The sequence below is a fragment of the Hipposideros armiger genome, unplaced genomic scaffold, assembly GCF_001890085.2.
Source record: "Hipposideros armiger isolate ML-2016 unplaced genomic scaffold, ASM189008v1 scaffold_13, whole genome shotgun sequence".
In the NCBI taxonomy this organism is placed as follows: Eukaryota; Metazoa; Chordata; class Mammalia; order Chiroptera; family Hipposideridae; genus Hipposideros; species Hipposideros armiger.
In genome coordinates this window covers 4592555-4610571 of record NW_017731363.1, presented here as the reverse complement: position 1 = coordinate 4610571, position 18017 = coordinate 4592555, and the positions used below count along the sequence as shown (strand labels likewise).

Here is an 18017-nt window from a genome sequence, read left to right as displayed (position 1 = left end):
ATCCTCTTTGTTCTGCCGAGTTCCTTCATGTCAGGGTGCCTTCTGCTTTGAGTGATAAATCCCTACCTGACCACAAAGTGGTGGTAAGCAGTCGAGTTGTATTAAGTCAGGTAACAAGAGATCCAGGACAGGCCCCCTGAGGTTGGTTAATTTGACAGACATCGCCACAGTGTCAGGGCTCAGGGTCACCTTCTCTGTCATTTTCTTGGCTTTCGTCTCATGGTTGAAATATGACTGCAGCAGGGCCAAACATCGTGCTGTCTTCCGACAAGGATGAAACAATCTTAAAAGCAATATGGCAGGCACCCCCTACAAAACCTTTACAACATTATTGATTATATTCCCCAAACTGTCTTTCCTATCCCTGTGGCAATCTTGTGGTTACCAACTTGCGCTTTGTAATCTCTTCCCCTTCTCCCTCATCCCCACCCCCTCCCATCTAGCAACCCTCAGTTTTTCCTCTATATCTCTGAGACAATTTCTGTTTAGTTTGCTCATTGGTTTCACATATAAGTGAGATCATATGGTATTTGTCTTTCTCCATCTGACTTATTTCACTTAGCATAATGTTCTCTAGGTCCATCCATATCGTGGGCACTTGTCTTATTAGGGAGACCACTTCATGGACTGTATAGATGCCTGACCACTGCGCTGTACACCTGAAGCTGAAGCTGAATAATATTGAATGTCAACTATAATTTTATATATATATATATATAGTTTGGGGGAGGGGAGTTAACACTTTGTGAGGAGTGTAAATTTCTAACTATTATATTGTTTTGTACATGTGAAACCAATAATAATTATATATATACATATATATATATATATGTGTATATATATATATATATATATACATATATATATATATATATATGTATGTATCAGAAAGTTGAACAACAACCAAAAAAGCAGAATGGCAGGGTCAACCATTTTCCTCTTGTCTCTTTTATAAATCAAGCAACAAAATCTAACAGCTTTCCCCCTCTCAGCAGATTTCCTCTCACATCTCGTTGGCTGGAAGTAGATTACATGCTCATCCCTAAACCAAATACAAAGGGGAGTGAGATTAATATTATTTGCCAAGACATACTTTACTCATCCCTGGGGCTGTGGGAGGATTCTCTGTTCCTGAATATAATGACTGAATACATTAGGATTCTGTGAATTGCGAAGGGGATGGGGAATGGCTGCTGGGAAGTTAACCAAGGATGTCTACCACACTTAATTAACCTTTTTTGTGTGTGTGTGGAAAGGAGTAGAAACATGACTTGTTCCTTTTCTTTGTTGACCATGGGTGTCTTGTCTTCTTCGTAAACCGTCTGCATGATTTTGATCCAACAAATTATTCTGAAACCTGGAACTCTGCAGGGCAGTTCTTCAATAACACTGTGTTGGTTTCACTTTTGTTGTAAGTTTTGAGGTTGGATAGTCATATTTTACCAGATAGTCAATAGAAACACTGGTAAGGATTTGTCATCATCCAATTTAAAGGTGCTTAACTTTTCCCCTCCGTTTAGAACATTTGACCAATTCAGAATTTGGGAGGTTTGCTGTTACTAAATAAAGATAGATGGAACATTCGTAACTATCTGGGCCTTGGAATTTTAAGGCAGATTGGCATTGATGGGATTTAGAACTAGTGCCTCTCAGCATCGGTTAATGAGCAAAAGGCATCAGGGCCCGTTTCCGACACTAAGATAGGTGGTGTAACAGGTATCTTGGAGCCACTGGATTAGGAAAAACATCTGCATAGGAACAAAGTGAGTCCTTCTCTTACTCTCTCCTCCTTCTCCTTCTCCCCTCTCTGTCTTATCTAGACCAACTCTCGAGTGTCTGTATTACAGATTTTTTAATTGCCTTTATTTCATATATCACTCTCTTTGATTGATGTGACATTAACCATAATAAAATAAAAAACATTTCAGTGATATAAATGGTACTAGGGACAAGATCATTGATACTTATATATAGCTCTAGGTTATGATCTGCCTGCAAGAACTGGCCTAATCCTTGGGAAATATCCAAGGCCCTTCAAAGCCATTAAGATTGTTGACGTGGATATAGAATAAGAAAGGCCTGTCCCGGTAGACATGAATTCTCTTCAGTTGTTCTTTCTACCTTCTGTCCTGAGTCATCAGGCTCCAGTTTCCTATGTCTTAATTTCCCAAATACCTTACAAATGTTTTCACTGTCTTCTGAACTGGTGCTTTTATGTAAATATTAGGTTGTCGGAAAAGTCATGACATATTTTTTCTATGTTTTTTTCGTCGCAAAAATGCGTCATGACTTTTCCTACAACCCAATAGATAAGGTTGCACATCAGACGGACTTTCAAAAGCATACAATTCAGAACATATTTGAACTGATTTTGAGTGGCCTTAGTATTTTTCCCTCTTTGGCGAGGGCTGGTGGGTAGCCTCGCTGAGGAACAGCCTTATCTATGAACAGGCAGGTTCCCACAGAGAGGCCATGGCACATATTTGTGCAAGTTCGCGCCACCACCCCCTCCCATGACACTCATGTGTGTGCACATGTGCATGTATGTATAAAGAACATTTGGTCAGTGTTCGTTGGCTATTTGTGGTTGACACATGTTTACCTATAAATATATCAACATCTGTCTCTTAACATGTACCATAATGAACCATACTTATTCATGGTTTTGAGTACCATGTCAGCTTTGTAACATACACAAATAACCTGTTTCTGATTTAGTGATGCGTGGAAGAAGGCAGTGAGGGCAAAACTTAAGCCTTTTCCTCTTTGTAGATTATGTCTGCGTATGCATGCACCTGAAGAGTATATGAAATGTTATAGAAAAGAATATATAGAATATACACATCTATTTTCCTGAGACCAGGGAGACCTTTTTTTTTTCTGCCTGAGAGAAGCGAAGCAGTCAGTGGCATTTCATGACATCATGTGATTTGTGAGGGAAAAAAATGAAGAGAATAAATATGCATGAGCCCCAAATGAACAATCTTAGGCAGTTATCTGAGTGTGACCCTGTCTTTATCAGTACTTACATCCTGTCTGTTAAGTGTGTTTTTCCCTGAAGTTAATGTGATAGAGAACATCTCCTGGGCCAGCCCATTAGCAAAAGCATTTTAAAGGTTATGTTTTCTTTTCTTCTTACAGCCAAGGATTACTGCAAAGTAATATTTCCATACGAGGCACAGAATGATGATGAATTGACAATCAAAGAAGGAGATATAGTCACTCTCATCAATAAGGTAAACAAAGGTTCTCTCCTGCCTTTTAAGTATAAACTGATTTGAGGTGTTGACTGGATAGGACAAGGTTTGTTTTAACCCTTGAAACTTGAGTTGTTCATGGTCCTAAAGTCCTGAGGAAGAATCTCGTCTTTCCTCTTGATCAGGGTAAGCCCAGTATATCCAGGTGAATGAATGTATTGGGTTGTCGGAAAAGTCACGTTGTATTTTTTCTAGGTTTTTCGTCTTTTCCGACAACCTAATATTTGGAAATCAAATAGATTCTGTTTGCCTTGTAACCAGCTGTAGTTTTGCATGGTTTTGCAGAAAACTTCTTTCCCAGAAGGGCTAACCTGGAAGGCTACTTGCTTGGCTGGAGAGCCTACCCCCCACAGCAGCCCCGGTTGCAAAGCTCTGGGTTGCCAAGTATCAAGGGAAAGGCTTTAAAAAGGCGGGTCATGCCTCACTGGCAGAAAACGCTCAAAGAATGTTTGCTGTTCAGATCAAAGACAGGTAGCATGCCTGAGAGAATTTTGCCTGTCTTGTTTGGGCTAAGAAGGTTGAACGATTTTATTATCATTATGGGCAGAGCCCTGTAATCATACAGAGAGCTATAAAACCTGTGTAAAGTGATACAGCTTAACAGGGCTTGGACCATGTACCGTGTATGCTTTCATGCAATGGAACTCACCAAGTAGACGGTTGAAAGATATATTCCTTAAGAGATTCCTAGAATACATGGCCTTTACTCTGAGATACAGGTTTTTTATGATGGTCAAATACAATGAAAATGGGAACCATCATTAAAAGGGGAAGGTGGTTTTATTCTTGCATCCAGGTGATTGGCAGAATGCTTAATTCTCTCAGCACAAGCATCGTGGCTGCCTGTGCTCCTGCAGGGCTGGAAAGCATTGACAGTGGGGAGGGTACAGGGAAAGAGTAGAGGGAACAGGGGGTTAGTGTTGGGGGTAGGCCCTGGGTCCCACTGCCTCTGATCATTACTGAGAGGGAGGGGACCATGGTGTTGCCTGCATCCCTATCCCCCGCCCCCAAGTGCATCCAAAAAGTAATCAGTTTGATTTAGTACCTTTACAATCAAGGATGAGTTACCTTTAAGAAATGGCTGTGGAGGTCGTGTGTTTTAAGAGCCTGAACCAGTGATGCCAGGGAACTAATGACTGCAGAGGTTAAGTAGCCTGCTAAAGGTCAAATTATCGTGGGGAGAGAGCTGGCCCTCTCTCCTGCTCTGCTCCGTATGAAAGCGGTATGCAAGGCAATGCTAAGGAGGCTTTCTGGAATAGCAAGCTCTTCCCTGCTTTGCTGATGGCCCAAGAACTCGTAAATCTTTTTACCTGTAAACTATCCTCCCCTGAACCCATTTCAGTGTATCTCTGACAATGTGCAGTGTTTTTCGTGGCAGGAGAAAATCAGAGGAGGGGGAATGCTGCCCTCTTGTTCCTTTCTGCCAAGGAGGCGAGCGATCCTTCCCTTTTTTTACCGCCCTTCCTTCCTCTGGTCCTTAGGCGGCGCCTCCTTTGGCTGCTTTTTATGCACAGTGCACTTCCGATTTTGAATCAGACCCTTAAGGAAGCACTCAGAATAGGGAAGCTGTTAACTGAGTGTGAGGCCTGATACAAGTACTTTGATGACTAGCACAGATACTAACTTTTCCTACTACAGGGAAGTGGGGGTACACTTTCTCCTGTGATGATAAACCAAGCAGAGAATTCAGTAGCTGCCATTCTTCATAGTGGTGGGGGGACTCACTTTCCTGTTTTTGTTTGGAGGGGGGCAGCCTCAATTGAATAGAAAAGCAGATGTATCGATAATATATACTAAGGTTTTAGGAAAAGGAAAATCCCCACCATGGATAGGTCCTTATCCGAACACATCTATTTCTACCTTAACATATCCTATCCCAGTCATTTGATTACATAGCAGGAAAATACATTCAGCCTGATTGTTTCGTTCCTTCCTCCTGGCCTGAGAGCCAGTCTGATAAAAAGAACCAGATTTTTCTAAAGAACTCAGTCAGAAAGGAACTCTCTCCTGGTCCCATCCACACAGGAGGGAGAAGGGAGCCAGCACATGTGGAAGGCTGCTGGCAAGAGTATCCCGGGCCGGCTGAGTGGCTCATTTGGTTAAGAGCGCAAGCTCTGAGCAACAGGGTCACCGGTTCAATTCCCACACGGGCCAGTGACGCTGCACCTGAGCTGAGCTGCCGCTGAGCTGGTGAGAGCACGTGCTCTTAGCAGCAAGGTTGCTGGTTCAACACCCGCATGGAAAGGTGGGCTGAGCCACTCCCCACCCCCCCATCCCCACCCGCCACAACTAGATTGAAAGTGGCAACTGGACTTGAAGCTGAGCTTGCCCCCTCCACAACTAAGATTGAAGGACAACAACTTGATTTGGAGCTGATGGGTCCTGGAAAAACACAATGTTCCCTTTCCCCAATTCCCCAACACTGTTCCCCTTCCCCAATTTCCCAATGGAAAAAATAAAATAAAATAGTAAACTATAAAAAAAAAGAATGTCCCAAAGCTGGTACCCTGTTTCCCCAGGTTCATACCTTAATGTATGAGGAAGCAGTTTGGAAACTAAAGCAGCTTATAGATGTTGCTATCGCATTAGTAGAACATGACTTTACCATCCCCACCGTGCACTTGGTCCATCACCGGGCTTGTACAGGGATCCTGCTCCTCAGGCTAGAGTGCCTATGCCATTTTGACTCTTGCCTCCCCGCCCCCACCCCAGTTCAGCAGCACCTGAACCTAAGGATTCTGCCGTCCTGTACCCCTGCCACATCCTGTCTGTTGTAGAGTCAGGCCCAGGCCGAAGGCTGCACCTCCCTGGGCCTCCTCTGTCCCCTAGCACCCTCCACAGCACCTCTTCCAGAGGAGAGCCCTGGAGTGGCTAAAGGTGGAGGGCTGCTTCCTCCCTAGCACCCCAGCCCTTTTTTTTTATCATCCCATCACAGCACTTGGCTCACGTAACCCCTCTGCTCCAACGAGAGTCTTTAGTAACTTTCCTCTTGTTTCTTATCAAATCTGGCTCGATGATCCTGCATTAATTGGCCCCAGGCAGCCTGGCCTCAGTCTGGCTTTGTGGCCTTGGTCCATGTCGCTGTTCTACACGAACTCTTCCAGGATGTCCCCATGCTGCTCATGTGTCCTCCATAACTTGACCCAGACCATGTTCCTGCTGCCCTGATGCCCTCTGCCTACCCACTTAGCTGGTTGTTCAATAGCTGATAACACGGCCAGTCTTAAACTCATACTGCATCATGCGCTCAGGCCCATTTTGAGCTTGTTGCTTTAGAAAAGCCTCTTGCACTACATCATTTCATTTTTATTATTATTTTATATGGTCTGTGAAATCAGGTCTCTTGATATCCTGCACTTCTGCAGGTTTTGACTTTTATTCCCATGAAGCATCTGCCACCCTTGACCTAGCATTCTAGTTTCCTCTCTGAGCCCCAGTTTCCTCAGCCATAGAGCTGGCCTCACAGGACTGCCGTGAGGATTTATTAAGATGCTGTGTGTAAAGTGCATCTCACAGGGACGGATCCACCAGTGGTACCTGTAATCCTAGGAATTGTCACTTCAACTTCAGGCGCTCTTTCTCTGACCTGGGAGACAGGAATAGAAGGGCTCTTGTGACCGGGCCCAGTTGTGCTGCTGGGGCAGGAACGCCATGACATGAAGTAGGTAACAAGTGAGCAATCTACCTGAAATAGTTCAGAATTCTCAGTGGGTGAGATTTCAGCAAGAATCTGGGGAGCAAATGGGCCATAAATATTTTGCCTGCTGAAAGTGGGAAAAATGGAGTCTGCGTCTATCGAACCCTATTGACGTTACAGAAAATTCTTACACCTTCCTCTGAGTTAAGGAATTGCCCAGAAGTTCATTTAGATGATTGTGTGCCGGTGATATTGTAAAGTGAGTAGCTTCACCATGATTTGTTTAATATGCATTTGAATAACAATATGCTTTGTTATTGTATGTATGAGTTGGGATGAAAGACCTCAATTGCTGCTCTCTAAATTCGATTGCTTTTGCTGTAGAGGTTCTCAATTTACCTCAAATTCTGCCTGTGTTTCCTTGTATACTCAGTTAAGGTGGTTTTCCTTTGCCCAGCTTTTCTGTGCTGTGGCAGGAGTCACAGGGTAGGCATTGCCCTCATTTTTAGCCCTAGATTGTTACTTCCTGTAGCTTTCTAGAAAATGAGTCAGACACCTTGGGTGGGAGTGCCTGTAAGCCCTCCGTGATTCCTGAAATAATGTGCAAAGACCCGAACTATTTGTGTGTGTCCTTGGAAACTGGGATGAAATATGGCAACCCAAATGGTTTGTTTTTTAGTTTATTTATAAAGAATTCTTGTGGATTTGGAAACATTTACAGTTGTGCAAAACACACCTGTATTTAGCTTTTATTTCCAGTCACTCAAAAATAGCTCCTTCGTCTGTGTTCTTCTCGCCCCCATCCCTGCCTTCCTGTTGTGTGCTCAGGGCATGGCCGAAAGGGTTCAGAAACCCCTGGATCTGGTTTCCAACCAGAGAAGCTCCCTGGAGAAAGGCTGAGAGCAACCTGGTGAGGTTAGGCTGGGCTCAGCTGTGATGGTGTTCACCTTTGAAGGCTGCCCCTTGCTCTGGCCATTGCTGCTTGGGGCTGAGTGAGCCCAGCTGTGGAGGGAGATGGTGTTCCTGACCTTGGCCAGAGTGATGGCTTTTTCCTGCCAGCCTTCCCTAATCTGGGAGAGAGGGCTTCCCACCTGACGTGATTGTAAACAAACATCTTTAGGTATTTCGTATAAAAAGGATCTCCTGAGTTGCTGTGTCTTTGACCCTTACTAAAGCAGACACAACCCCCCTGTTTCTTCAAGGGTATAAGCCTATTTCACAACATCAAGGTCAACACTAAAACATAGAATATTATTGATGAAAATCATGGCGCATTGGAGATGAAGGGAAGGGGAAAGAGATAATATAAGCCAGTGTTGATGTTCAGAGAAGGAAACCAATAGATGCACCCTAAAGAAAGATGGAACTCAGAGGATTAGATACAGGTAGAAGTATAAGGTAACCACCACACAAAAATGCAAACTTGAGAGTTTCGCCTTTGCCCAGGGATGTGTCAAACTGGGGAGCCCAAATATTTGGAGCTAGACCTGCTGTGAGGCCTCGGTTAGGACCGAGTACTAACTACCCCAGCCTCCTCAACCTCTGCCTCAATGTGTTTTCCTCCCTTTTTTCCCAGACAATGGTTGAGCGTTCAACAATAATGGCTCAATCTGTCTGCATGACTGCAGTTTCCCAGTGCAGGACCCTCTGGGCAGCTGGCAGCAAGAGCCCAGGACCCCTCATCACCACTTCTTTTTTCTCCCGAGTCTCTCCCAAACCCAGCCTCTCATCAGCCCCGGAGGTTAGGTGGCACCATAGGTATTCTGTCCAGATTACAAAGAAGAAACGGAGGTCCAGAATGTGGCTGCAACTTTCCCTAGGTTCTCACAGAGCCAGGACTGAGCCAGGACTGAGGCATCTCCTGACCCTGAACTTGGGAGCTGGGCAGGGTGGTATTTGCTGGGGGGAAGTCGGATGCTTGTGGTAGGTGGGACTCAGTCACTCCCAGAGGTGACATGTGTACTCATTGAGTCACCTGTTGTTGCTAAATATCTAAGGCAAGTACCTGTGGGATTTTCTTTCTAAAATAATTACATTATCATTATTTTATCAGGAAAACAATGTCACCATGCTATTACCCCATCCATTTGTTTCTGATACTTGCATTTTGGTGTCCTTATTTCTGATCTCTTAGGGTCAGGAACACCCATGACTATCTGATTCCATTGTCGCCTCTACAGAAATGAAAGGATCGTCAGTGCAGAGGAAACGATGAGCTCAGCTCAGAGCTTCCGCCCGAAGCCCTCTCCTTCCACTTCTTCCTTCTGCTTTCATCCCATGCCCAGTGTATTTTGCCTTTCTCTTTTCTTCTTGGTCCATGTGCCACTGAGTTTTCTGCTTGCTTTTACCATGAAAAAAAAAAGGTGGGAGTCCTGAGCTCCTTCCTAACTCCTCATTCTGTGATTGTATCTTCTTTTGTTTGTTCTAATGTTTATTTTCCCTTCCTGCCTCTCTCCTATTAACACATTAATCGAAACATTTATTCACAAGAAAAATGTCTTCAGACTTCCTTGCTTTCCACCCCATAGGAAGTAAGGATGTTTCCTGAGAGAAGTGGCTTTAGGAATCCCAAGGAAAGTTCTCATCTTGGTACAAGAAAGCTTATCAGCTAAATAGATCACTGGCCTTGACCCTTACTCTCTCAACAGCTGAAGCTTTTAGCAGAGCTAGAATGCTAGCATTAGATGTGGTTTCAAGGATGAGGAGTAAATTAGCAGGTGTCACCCTGAAAATGATGACACGCTGACAGAACCATTAGAAGGACATGTTTTATGAGTGAACAAAGAAATTAAGCATAGGACTGGGATCATCTGGGTTTACAGAGATTTGAAAAATGTCAGTGTTCAGCAAATTAGTCATTTATGTCATAGGATGTATTTCCTGCAATATGGCCTGTCTTGTTAGACTGCATGTGTCCTTTCTCAAGACAGAAGTCACAATACAGAGGGTGCCAAAAAAAATGTATACACATTTAAGAAGGGAAAACTGTATTGATTGTAATACTTGTTATATACCGATAACAAAAGATGAATACAAGTCACGTGTGACTTCTGCAGTGACACGAGGTGCTCAAAGTGGTTCCATCAGCACCCAGACACTTCTGATTTCGGTGAACATTGTTTGGCAGACTTCTGTGGTGAGTGTGTAAACTGCTCCAACACCACAGCAGAAGAAGCAGGACTCATTGCTGTGCGAGGCCTCCCGGATCTTCCCTTGTGCACAGCACACACAGGACCATGCATCTCACACTTATCACAAATGCGTGCCATTGTTAGGCGAGTTGGAGGTTCTGTCGTATACTCACGCCTCCATTGTCGTTGTACTTCCACAACGTTCTTGAATTTCAAATACCATTTCAAAATGGTCTTGCACTCCTTGAACAACAACCGTGCTTCCGCCATTTCTTTGACTGTCCTGCCTGTCGCTTGGTGACACTAGCATTCAGTTGATTAACGCCATCTTTTGAGTGAATGTCATACTACACATTGCTACTGTCATTCACTTCAACTTCAGGAAGTAATACATAGATAACATCGCTTAAAATGTGTATACATTTTTTGGGCACCCAGGTATATCTCCTCCCCAGAGAATTAGCAATTCCAAGGAATACAGTTTGTTGTTTTGTCTTCCTCTTTCAAGCAGCCAGGACAGTGGGAAGGGTGAGAAGAATCCTGACACCATAGTGCATTTGATCAAAACTCTTCCTTACTGAGCTTGTGTATCCTCACCAACATGCAGTTTTCAATTAGATGAGGATGGGAAACATAGGACTTGAGATGGGAGAAAATGTCTCTTTAGTTTACCAGCAGACAGTCAAAGCAACGACAGCCCAAAATTTTGATGGTGATGACTGCAGATTTTTCATAGAAAGATGAGTTTGCATTTGCTGCAAATTCCCAGTTTTATGTGCTGCCACAAATGATATAAAACTGTCAAAAGGGACCCTGTGTTTGTTCAGCCTAATTGTCATCTCCCTCCAGAGTGCTGTGCTTTAGTGGCAGGACATCAGTAATCCTTGCAGCAGCAACTGGGGCTACTTTTTTCCTGTCACATACAGAAAAATCTGCAGGTGTCATAAGGGATTAGAGAAGCGCTCTCTCTCTCTCTCTCTCTCTCTCTCTCTCTCTCTCTCTCTCTCTCTCTAATTTTTCCTGTTTTCTATATCCAACATTTCTATTTGTATTACCCTGAGGGGGCTGTTGTGAAGACTGATGAGATGGTGTGGCTGAAAATGTTTTGAAATGTAAAAGTTAGATTATAGTTATTGCTATGATAAGTTATTGTAGGAAGAAGGACAAAGTTCGGTGACTGGAAGTTGTTTCTTGGTATATTTAACTATCCTGAAATTCAGGTCAGTCCTTTCCCTGAAATTCCCCTTTAATATTTAACTGACAGTAATTTATTATGGTTGTATAGCCCCTGTCTTGTTAAAGTATCTCTAAGCTTTTACAATCACATTTGCATTTTATTAAAACATACTGTCTCTGAGTCGGCAAGGGGCATGGGTTGCATTTTTAAGTAGTATTTTTAAATTATATAAATAATACTCTTGGAGAAAAAAGTGAGAACAAACCAGATAAATAGAAAATATAAAGAAAAGTCAAAATCACCTGTGACCTCACCACCTTCAGATACCTCTCTAAATATTTGAACTATATTTTCCAGACTTTACATACACACACACACACACATGAAAATAAAAATAAGGTCATATCATGTACACTTATTTTAACCCTCGTTGTCTAAAACGTATCATGCCTATCTTTGGTAGCATGGTTCAGTGGTTCCTTAGCGTCCTAAAGTATGCAGCACCGCAATCCTCTTTTACATTTAGCCTGTTTCTGGTTTTCCTCTATTTTAGACCGTGCTGCATGCAGTCATCATCTTGTTTGCAAATCTTCATGCACCTAATTATTTCTACCACTTTCTACTACTTGTGTAACCTTGGGCAGATTGCTCAATCTCTCTCTCTCTGTGCCTTAGTTTTCACAAATGTGAAATGGGGATGATAATAGTACCCACCTCCTGGTGTTATAAACATTAAATGAGTTAAACTAGGTGAAGCACTTAGAATGCTTGGCTCATAGTAAGTGCTATATAATTGTTAGCAGTTATTATTTCCTGATGGTACGTTGCTAAATGTAATCCTTTTAAAGGCATTTAAGCGATGTTCTGAAAGATTGTGCCAATTTAGTCTCCCCAAAGGAGTGTATGCGAATGTGTTTCCCTATCCTTGTCATCCCTGGATATTATCATTCTTTCTAATCTCTGCTAATCTGAGAGGTGTTTGAATCTTTAAAATGATTACTCAAGTTGAAAATGTCATGTGCCATTTTCCAATTGATTTATTTAAATTTTTTATCAAAGTTTATTGGGGCGACAATGGTTAGTAAAGTTACATAGGTTTCAGGTGTACAATTCTGTAATACATCATCTATATATCACGTTGTGTGTTCACCACCCAGGGTCAGTTCTTCTTCCATCACCATATATTTGATCCTTTTACCCTCATCTACCACCCCCTCCCTCTGCCCCCCTACCCTCTGGTAACCACTAAACTATTATTGTCTGTCTATGAGTTTTTGTTTCATTTGTTTGTCTTGTTCCTTCGTTGCTTTCAGTTTTATATCCCACATATCAGTGAAATTCCAATTGATTTTTATAAAAATACCTTATATTCATGACATTACCTATCATCTTTCACATTACAAATATTTTTTCTTAGTTTATGATTCATGGAAATATTTAAGAAAAATGTCATTAAAAATAAATACCTTTTAGACTTAAAATTTCCCCATTTTATAGTTAACTATGTAGTGCAGTAAAATGCATCCTTTTAAGAATAGTTTTACTTAAGGCTTTTATATTTTAGTTCTAGTTGGAAAGGGTAGCCGGCTATTAAATGCATTCCTTTCCTGCCTTCCTCAGGGCTTTCAGAGTTTCTATTTAAAGCTTCTGTCCTTACAGTATTTTTTTATAAGTGGCATTCAGAGAGTCCCTGAGGTTCTGCATGGATGTACATAAGGATCCTCATATTCTAGACCAAAGCTTGGTAAACTTTGTCTGAAAAGGGCCAGAGTAAATATTTTAGGCTTTATGGGTCAAACAGCCTCTGTTGCAACTATTGGAAAGCAATCATAGATGTAAATGAATGGGTGTGGCTGAGTTCCAGTTAAACTTTATTTATAGACACTCAAATTTGAATTTCCTATAACTTTCACATTCCTTGACATATTAATCTTTTGATTTTGTAAAACCATTTAAAAATGTAAAAACTACTCTCAGCTTGTGGCCTCTACAGAAATAGATAGCAGGCCAGATTTGGCCCCAGGGCTGTAGTTTTGCTGGTCCCTGAAATAGAATGTCTAGAAACAGACCCATAAAAATACAGTCAATTGATTATCAACAAAGGGACAAAGAAAATTTAAGAAAGGATTGTCTTTTCAAGAAATGGTGCTGGGGGCCGGCTGAGTGGCTCAGTTGGTTAAGAGCACGAGCTCTGAGCAACAGGGTCGCCGGTTCGATTCCCACATGGGCCAGTGAGCTGCAGCTGAGCTGCCAACAGGTGGCAGGATGGTTCAGCTGGTAAGAGCACGTGCTCCTAACAACAAGGTTACGGGCTTGACTCCCTCCATGGGATGGTGGGCTAACCCCACCCGCAACTAAGATTGAACATAGCACCTTGAGCTGAGTGGCTGTGAGCTGCCTATCGGCTGCCTACAGGTGTCCGGATGGCGACTGGACTTGGAGCTGAGCTAGCTGCGCCCTCCACAACTAAGACTGAAGGACAATAGCTTGGCTGTTCCCCTTCCCCAATTCCCCAACACTGTTCCCCTTCACCAATTCCCCAATAAAATCTTTTTAAAAAATGGTGTTGGTGCAATTGGACATCCATAGGCAAACAAAAATGAACCCTAACCTAAATCTAACACATTATGCAAAAATTAACTGAAAATAGACCATAGATCTATATGTAAAACATAAAAAGTTATTCATGAACACACAGGAAAAAACAGTTGTTAGACATGTCACCAAAAGTACAATCCATGAAAGAAAATACTGCTGAATTGGACTTTTGCAAAATTAAAAACTTTTGCTCTGCAAAGATACTGTTAATAGAATGTTGTTGGTTGGTCTGTTTTTCTTACAAGGCCATCTGAGCCCCAGTGTTTAGTAAATAATTGCCTGATATGTAATTGCATGAATTTCAAGGATCTTGCTTTTGTTCTGAGTCTTCCTGGGAATAGCCTGTGTAATACAAGACCATGAATCTCCCATCTCAGAGCCTTTTCCTGCCCTCCCCACCCCATGCCCCTGCGCCCTTTCTCCCCTAAGGTGGCAAACAAATGTAGCCACACTCCACCAGTCAGGTCTGACCTGGGAGTTGTATTTTTCACTCTCTGCACAGGCCTAGAAGCTAAATTTGCTGAGTATAGAGAAAAAGACTCCAAACAAAGTTTTATGCCAAGGAATACGTTTTCCTAATAGAAACACTTAAATGTAGATTTGTCGGGTGAAGAATGGAGATAGAAGGTAGGAATTTACCAATAGCTGCTACAGCTGGCTTTAATGTTCTTGACCTTCATAATGATCATGGCCATGCCCTTCACCTTATTCCTTCCCAGCGTTTGTGAAATGAAGATACTCCTCCACCCTCACCCTTACAGCCCCTTATGTCTCTTAGAAGTGTTGTAGGAGCTATGAAAATCTTTTAAAACATAATGAAAGATGCTTTATAAATTCCAGTATCTTTGTCAATGAAGCAAAATGATTTTGCATGATATCTACTATCCTTCTAATGGAAGTAAAAGCATGTATTCGGATGCAGAATCTATACAGTTCTTTAAACATAAATGAAAATGAAAACTCAGCCGTAGAATGCACATCCTTGGGAGGTAAATTATGCCTTAGCGGTGTACTCTGGATGAGCCGAAGGTGCCATTAGAAACAGCTTTTAAAATTTATCATTAACTGGTCATCTGAATGTAAATGACCTAAGAAGTAGAAAATGAGGTTTCTATAAAAACATATTGTTACATAACTTTGCATACTTGATTATGTTTAAATGGACAAAAAATGTAAAGATGCTACCTTAATGATTTGTATTTTGTGTATGACTTGTTCACATGCCCTCAAATATTATTGCCTCTCGTCTTGCTTAAGCCAGATTACAGATACACAGGAAAGGCCCTCTCTCTGCAAACATCTTTTCTCATGCTTACTGAGTTTTGAAGTGGATTTATGGGGGTAGAAAGTCCTTCATTCTGCTGTTAGAAAAAAGGCTAAAGGCATAAACATTTCCTGAGACTTAAGATTATTTAAGCTGCAAATGAGAATTAATGAGTGAGCAATTTTTGTATACGGGGGGGGGGCCAAAATAATGTATACACGTGACTTGTATTCATCTTTTGTTATCAGTATATATTGAATATTACAAATTTAATACAGTTTTTTCCTTTTTATTTATTGGGGAATAGTGTGTTTTTCCAGGACCCATCAGCTCCAAGTCAAGTAGTTGTTTCAATCTAGTTGTGGAGGACGCGGCTCAGTGGCCCATGCGGGGATTGAACTGGCAACCTTGGTGTTATGAGCACTGTGCTCTAACCAACTGTGCTAACCAGCTGCCCCAGTTTTTTTCCTTTCTTAAAATGTGTATACATTTTTTTGGCACCCTCTGTGTTTGTTATGTACAAACTATATGGCCGTGTCCCACAGCTCCAAGAGATGCCCAATATGAATGGTGACCTTGGAGTTGGGCCAGTATGGCAGTACCTGTTGGGTGCTGTTCTCTGAAGAGGCTCCAGATGGAAGCATCTTTTTCTGAGAGGGAAACAGGCTGTGAGCGCTGAGGCCTTTGGGGCCTCTGCTCTGGACCGTCTTCTATTAAAATCCCCTTGGGCTGCTGCTTATATCACCTGTGGAAGCTCTGTTCCTTTTCTGGGGCCTGAGATTTGGTTTCAGCTTTTTTCTCATTTCTCAGTTAGTGACATCTGGACTCAAAGGTTGCTTCTGTAGCATGTCCTATGCCATACGCTATGAGTGGGTCACAGAAGTACAGGATAATTATCCTCTCAGCTCTCCAACGTGGATGGGAAGGGCCTTAGGTGGCTGGACCCCCCCTCTGGGCTGATAACCTCCAACTACATTTGGCCTCCAGCAGTATGTCATCACAATGTTATTTTATACACGTGCCATTATCTAAAAAAGATGGGGTGGCACTAACTTACTGTATGTATTTAACTTCTCCATATAAAGATGTTTAACAATGACTCTGCTTTTCCTTAGGGAATAGTTCACCTTCCTTGTTAGAAAAAGGTACATATGACTAGCAAAGGGAACTGCAGGATAATTAAAAACCCTTGGATGTATCTTCATTTCAGAAATTCTTTCTCTAGGACTTTTTTTTGGGGAATTAGATCTTTAAATAGCTCAGACTTTTAAAGAGAGAGTTTAAAGTTCTATTATGTCTAGAATAAAATAAATTCATTCTAATTAAAGAAATAATCTTTTTAAGTGAGCATATAACTTGTCGTTGCATCCATGACAGAGTAAAGGTTATTAGACTTACCTTCCCGCCATGGACAACTTTAAAAGTGGACAAAATACATGAAGCGGTTGTTTTTAGGCATAGCACAGGGATGTGGTCCTTGAGAGAAGAGAAGCATAGAGTGAGTTCCACATCAACCCTGGCTTTTTGCCTGGGGACACCTTTTAATTTGCAGCACAGGGCAGTAGAGCCTAAGCAGAAATTGGAAGACCCGTTGGATAGAGGAAACAGAAACTGTAATTCAGGGCTGCCAAGGTGGCTGAAATCTTCAGGGCAGGGAACTGCAGAGGAGCAAGCTGTACAAAGAAAGAGCTCCAGAAGCCTGTTTATAGCGGTCCTTTGAGTCTTTGGCCGAGTACTAAGCTGTACATCAATAGGGCAAGACACCACCATGCCTGGCAGCAAATAAGCGTAGGGGTGTGGGGGTGGGATGTTTGCTGAGTGGATATCCCAGAGGTCACCAGCGATGGGAGATATTGAAGTTTTGGGCAAGCAGAATAGAAAAACATTGCTGAACACACCTGGCATTCAATTGCGAACCCAGCAAGGGCAACCATAGGAATACTAGTACCTTATTAGACCTATCCTAATAAAGCCGAAAACCAAGACTTGACAGGTCAAGCTGATCTGCAAGTAACTTGCTCACCGTAACAAAATTCAACACTCTTGCAAGGAAGACAACAAAATGAAGTCCCTCAACAATATAGCATGCACAGTTGTTGAGAATGTACAATCACAAATTACTAGATGTATGAAGAGGCAGGAAAATTCAAGTTATGATATGGATAGCTTATAAAAGGCATGAGTGCCTTTCTGAATGCAAATGTTCCTTGACTTAGGATGGGGTTACATCCCGATAAACCCATTGTAAGTTGAAAATATCAGAAGTTGAAAATGTATTTAACACACCTAACCTACGGAACATCATGGCTTAGCCCAGCCTACTTTAATTGTGCTCAGAACACTTACATTAGCCTATGGTTGGGCAAAATCATCTGACACAATGAATCCACTGTGGGCTATCAGTTGTTTACCCTGGTGATCACGTGACTGACTGGGAGCTCCAGCTTGCTGCTGTAGTCCAGCATCACAAGAAGAGTATCATACTGCATATTGCTAGCCCGGGAAAAGGTCAAAATTCAAAATGTAAAATACAGTTTCTCCTGAATGCATCTTGTTTTTGCACCATTGTAAAGTAGAAAAATCATGAAGTTGAACCATTAAGTTAGGGACTGTCTGTAGTTTTCAGGCATCAGCACCCGTTTCAATGAATATTGGCATGCTCGAAAGAAAGCTTGATTACTTCTTTTTGTGTTTCTCATCCAATATTTTGTTACCAGTTATACAATATGTAAAATGAAAAAAAACCAGAAACAGTATAACAAAGCTTATGTATTATTTCCCAGTAAAACATCAGGATTTTTTTACAAGGAGATGAATGAACCCTTTGAAGTCTTAATTCCCCAGTATCACAAAACATTGAATGACCGACCGCCTAAGCCTCCATGATCCCAGGATGTTGACATTTGGGCTGTGACATGTGTTTGAGTGGGCTGGTCCATGGGACTGTCTCCTT

General features: G+C 42.0%; 1 protein-coding gene across 5 annotated transcripts in view; it reads left to right on the top strand.

The window, feature by feature from the left end:
• Positions 1 to 18017, top strand: part of SH3KBP1 (SH3 domain containing kinase binding protein 1) — a 353239-nt gene that overhangs the window by 250012 nt on the left and 85210 nt on the right. For all 5 annotated transcript variants that reach the window (XM_019667291.1, XM_019667284.1, XM_019667278.1 and 2 more), the window contains one exon: positions 3142 to 3236. In XM_019667291.1, the coding sequence (XP_019522836.1) occupies positions 3142 to 3236 (95 nt within the window). The remainder of the gene's footprint in view (positions 1 to 3141; positions 3237 to 18017) is intronic.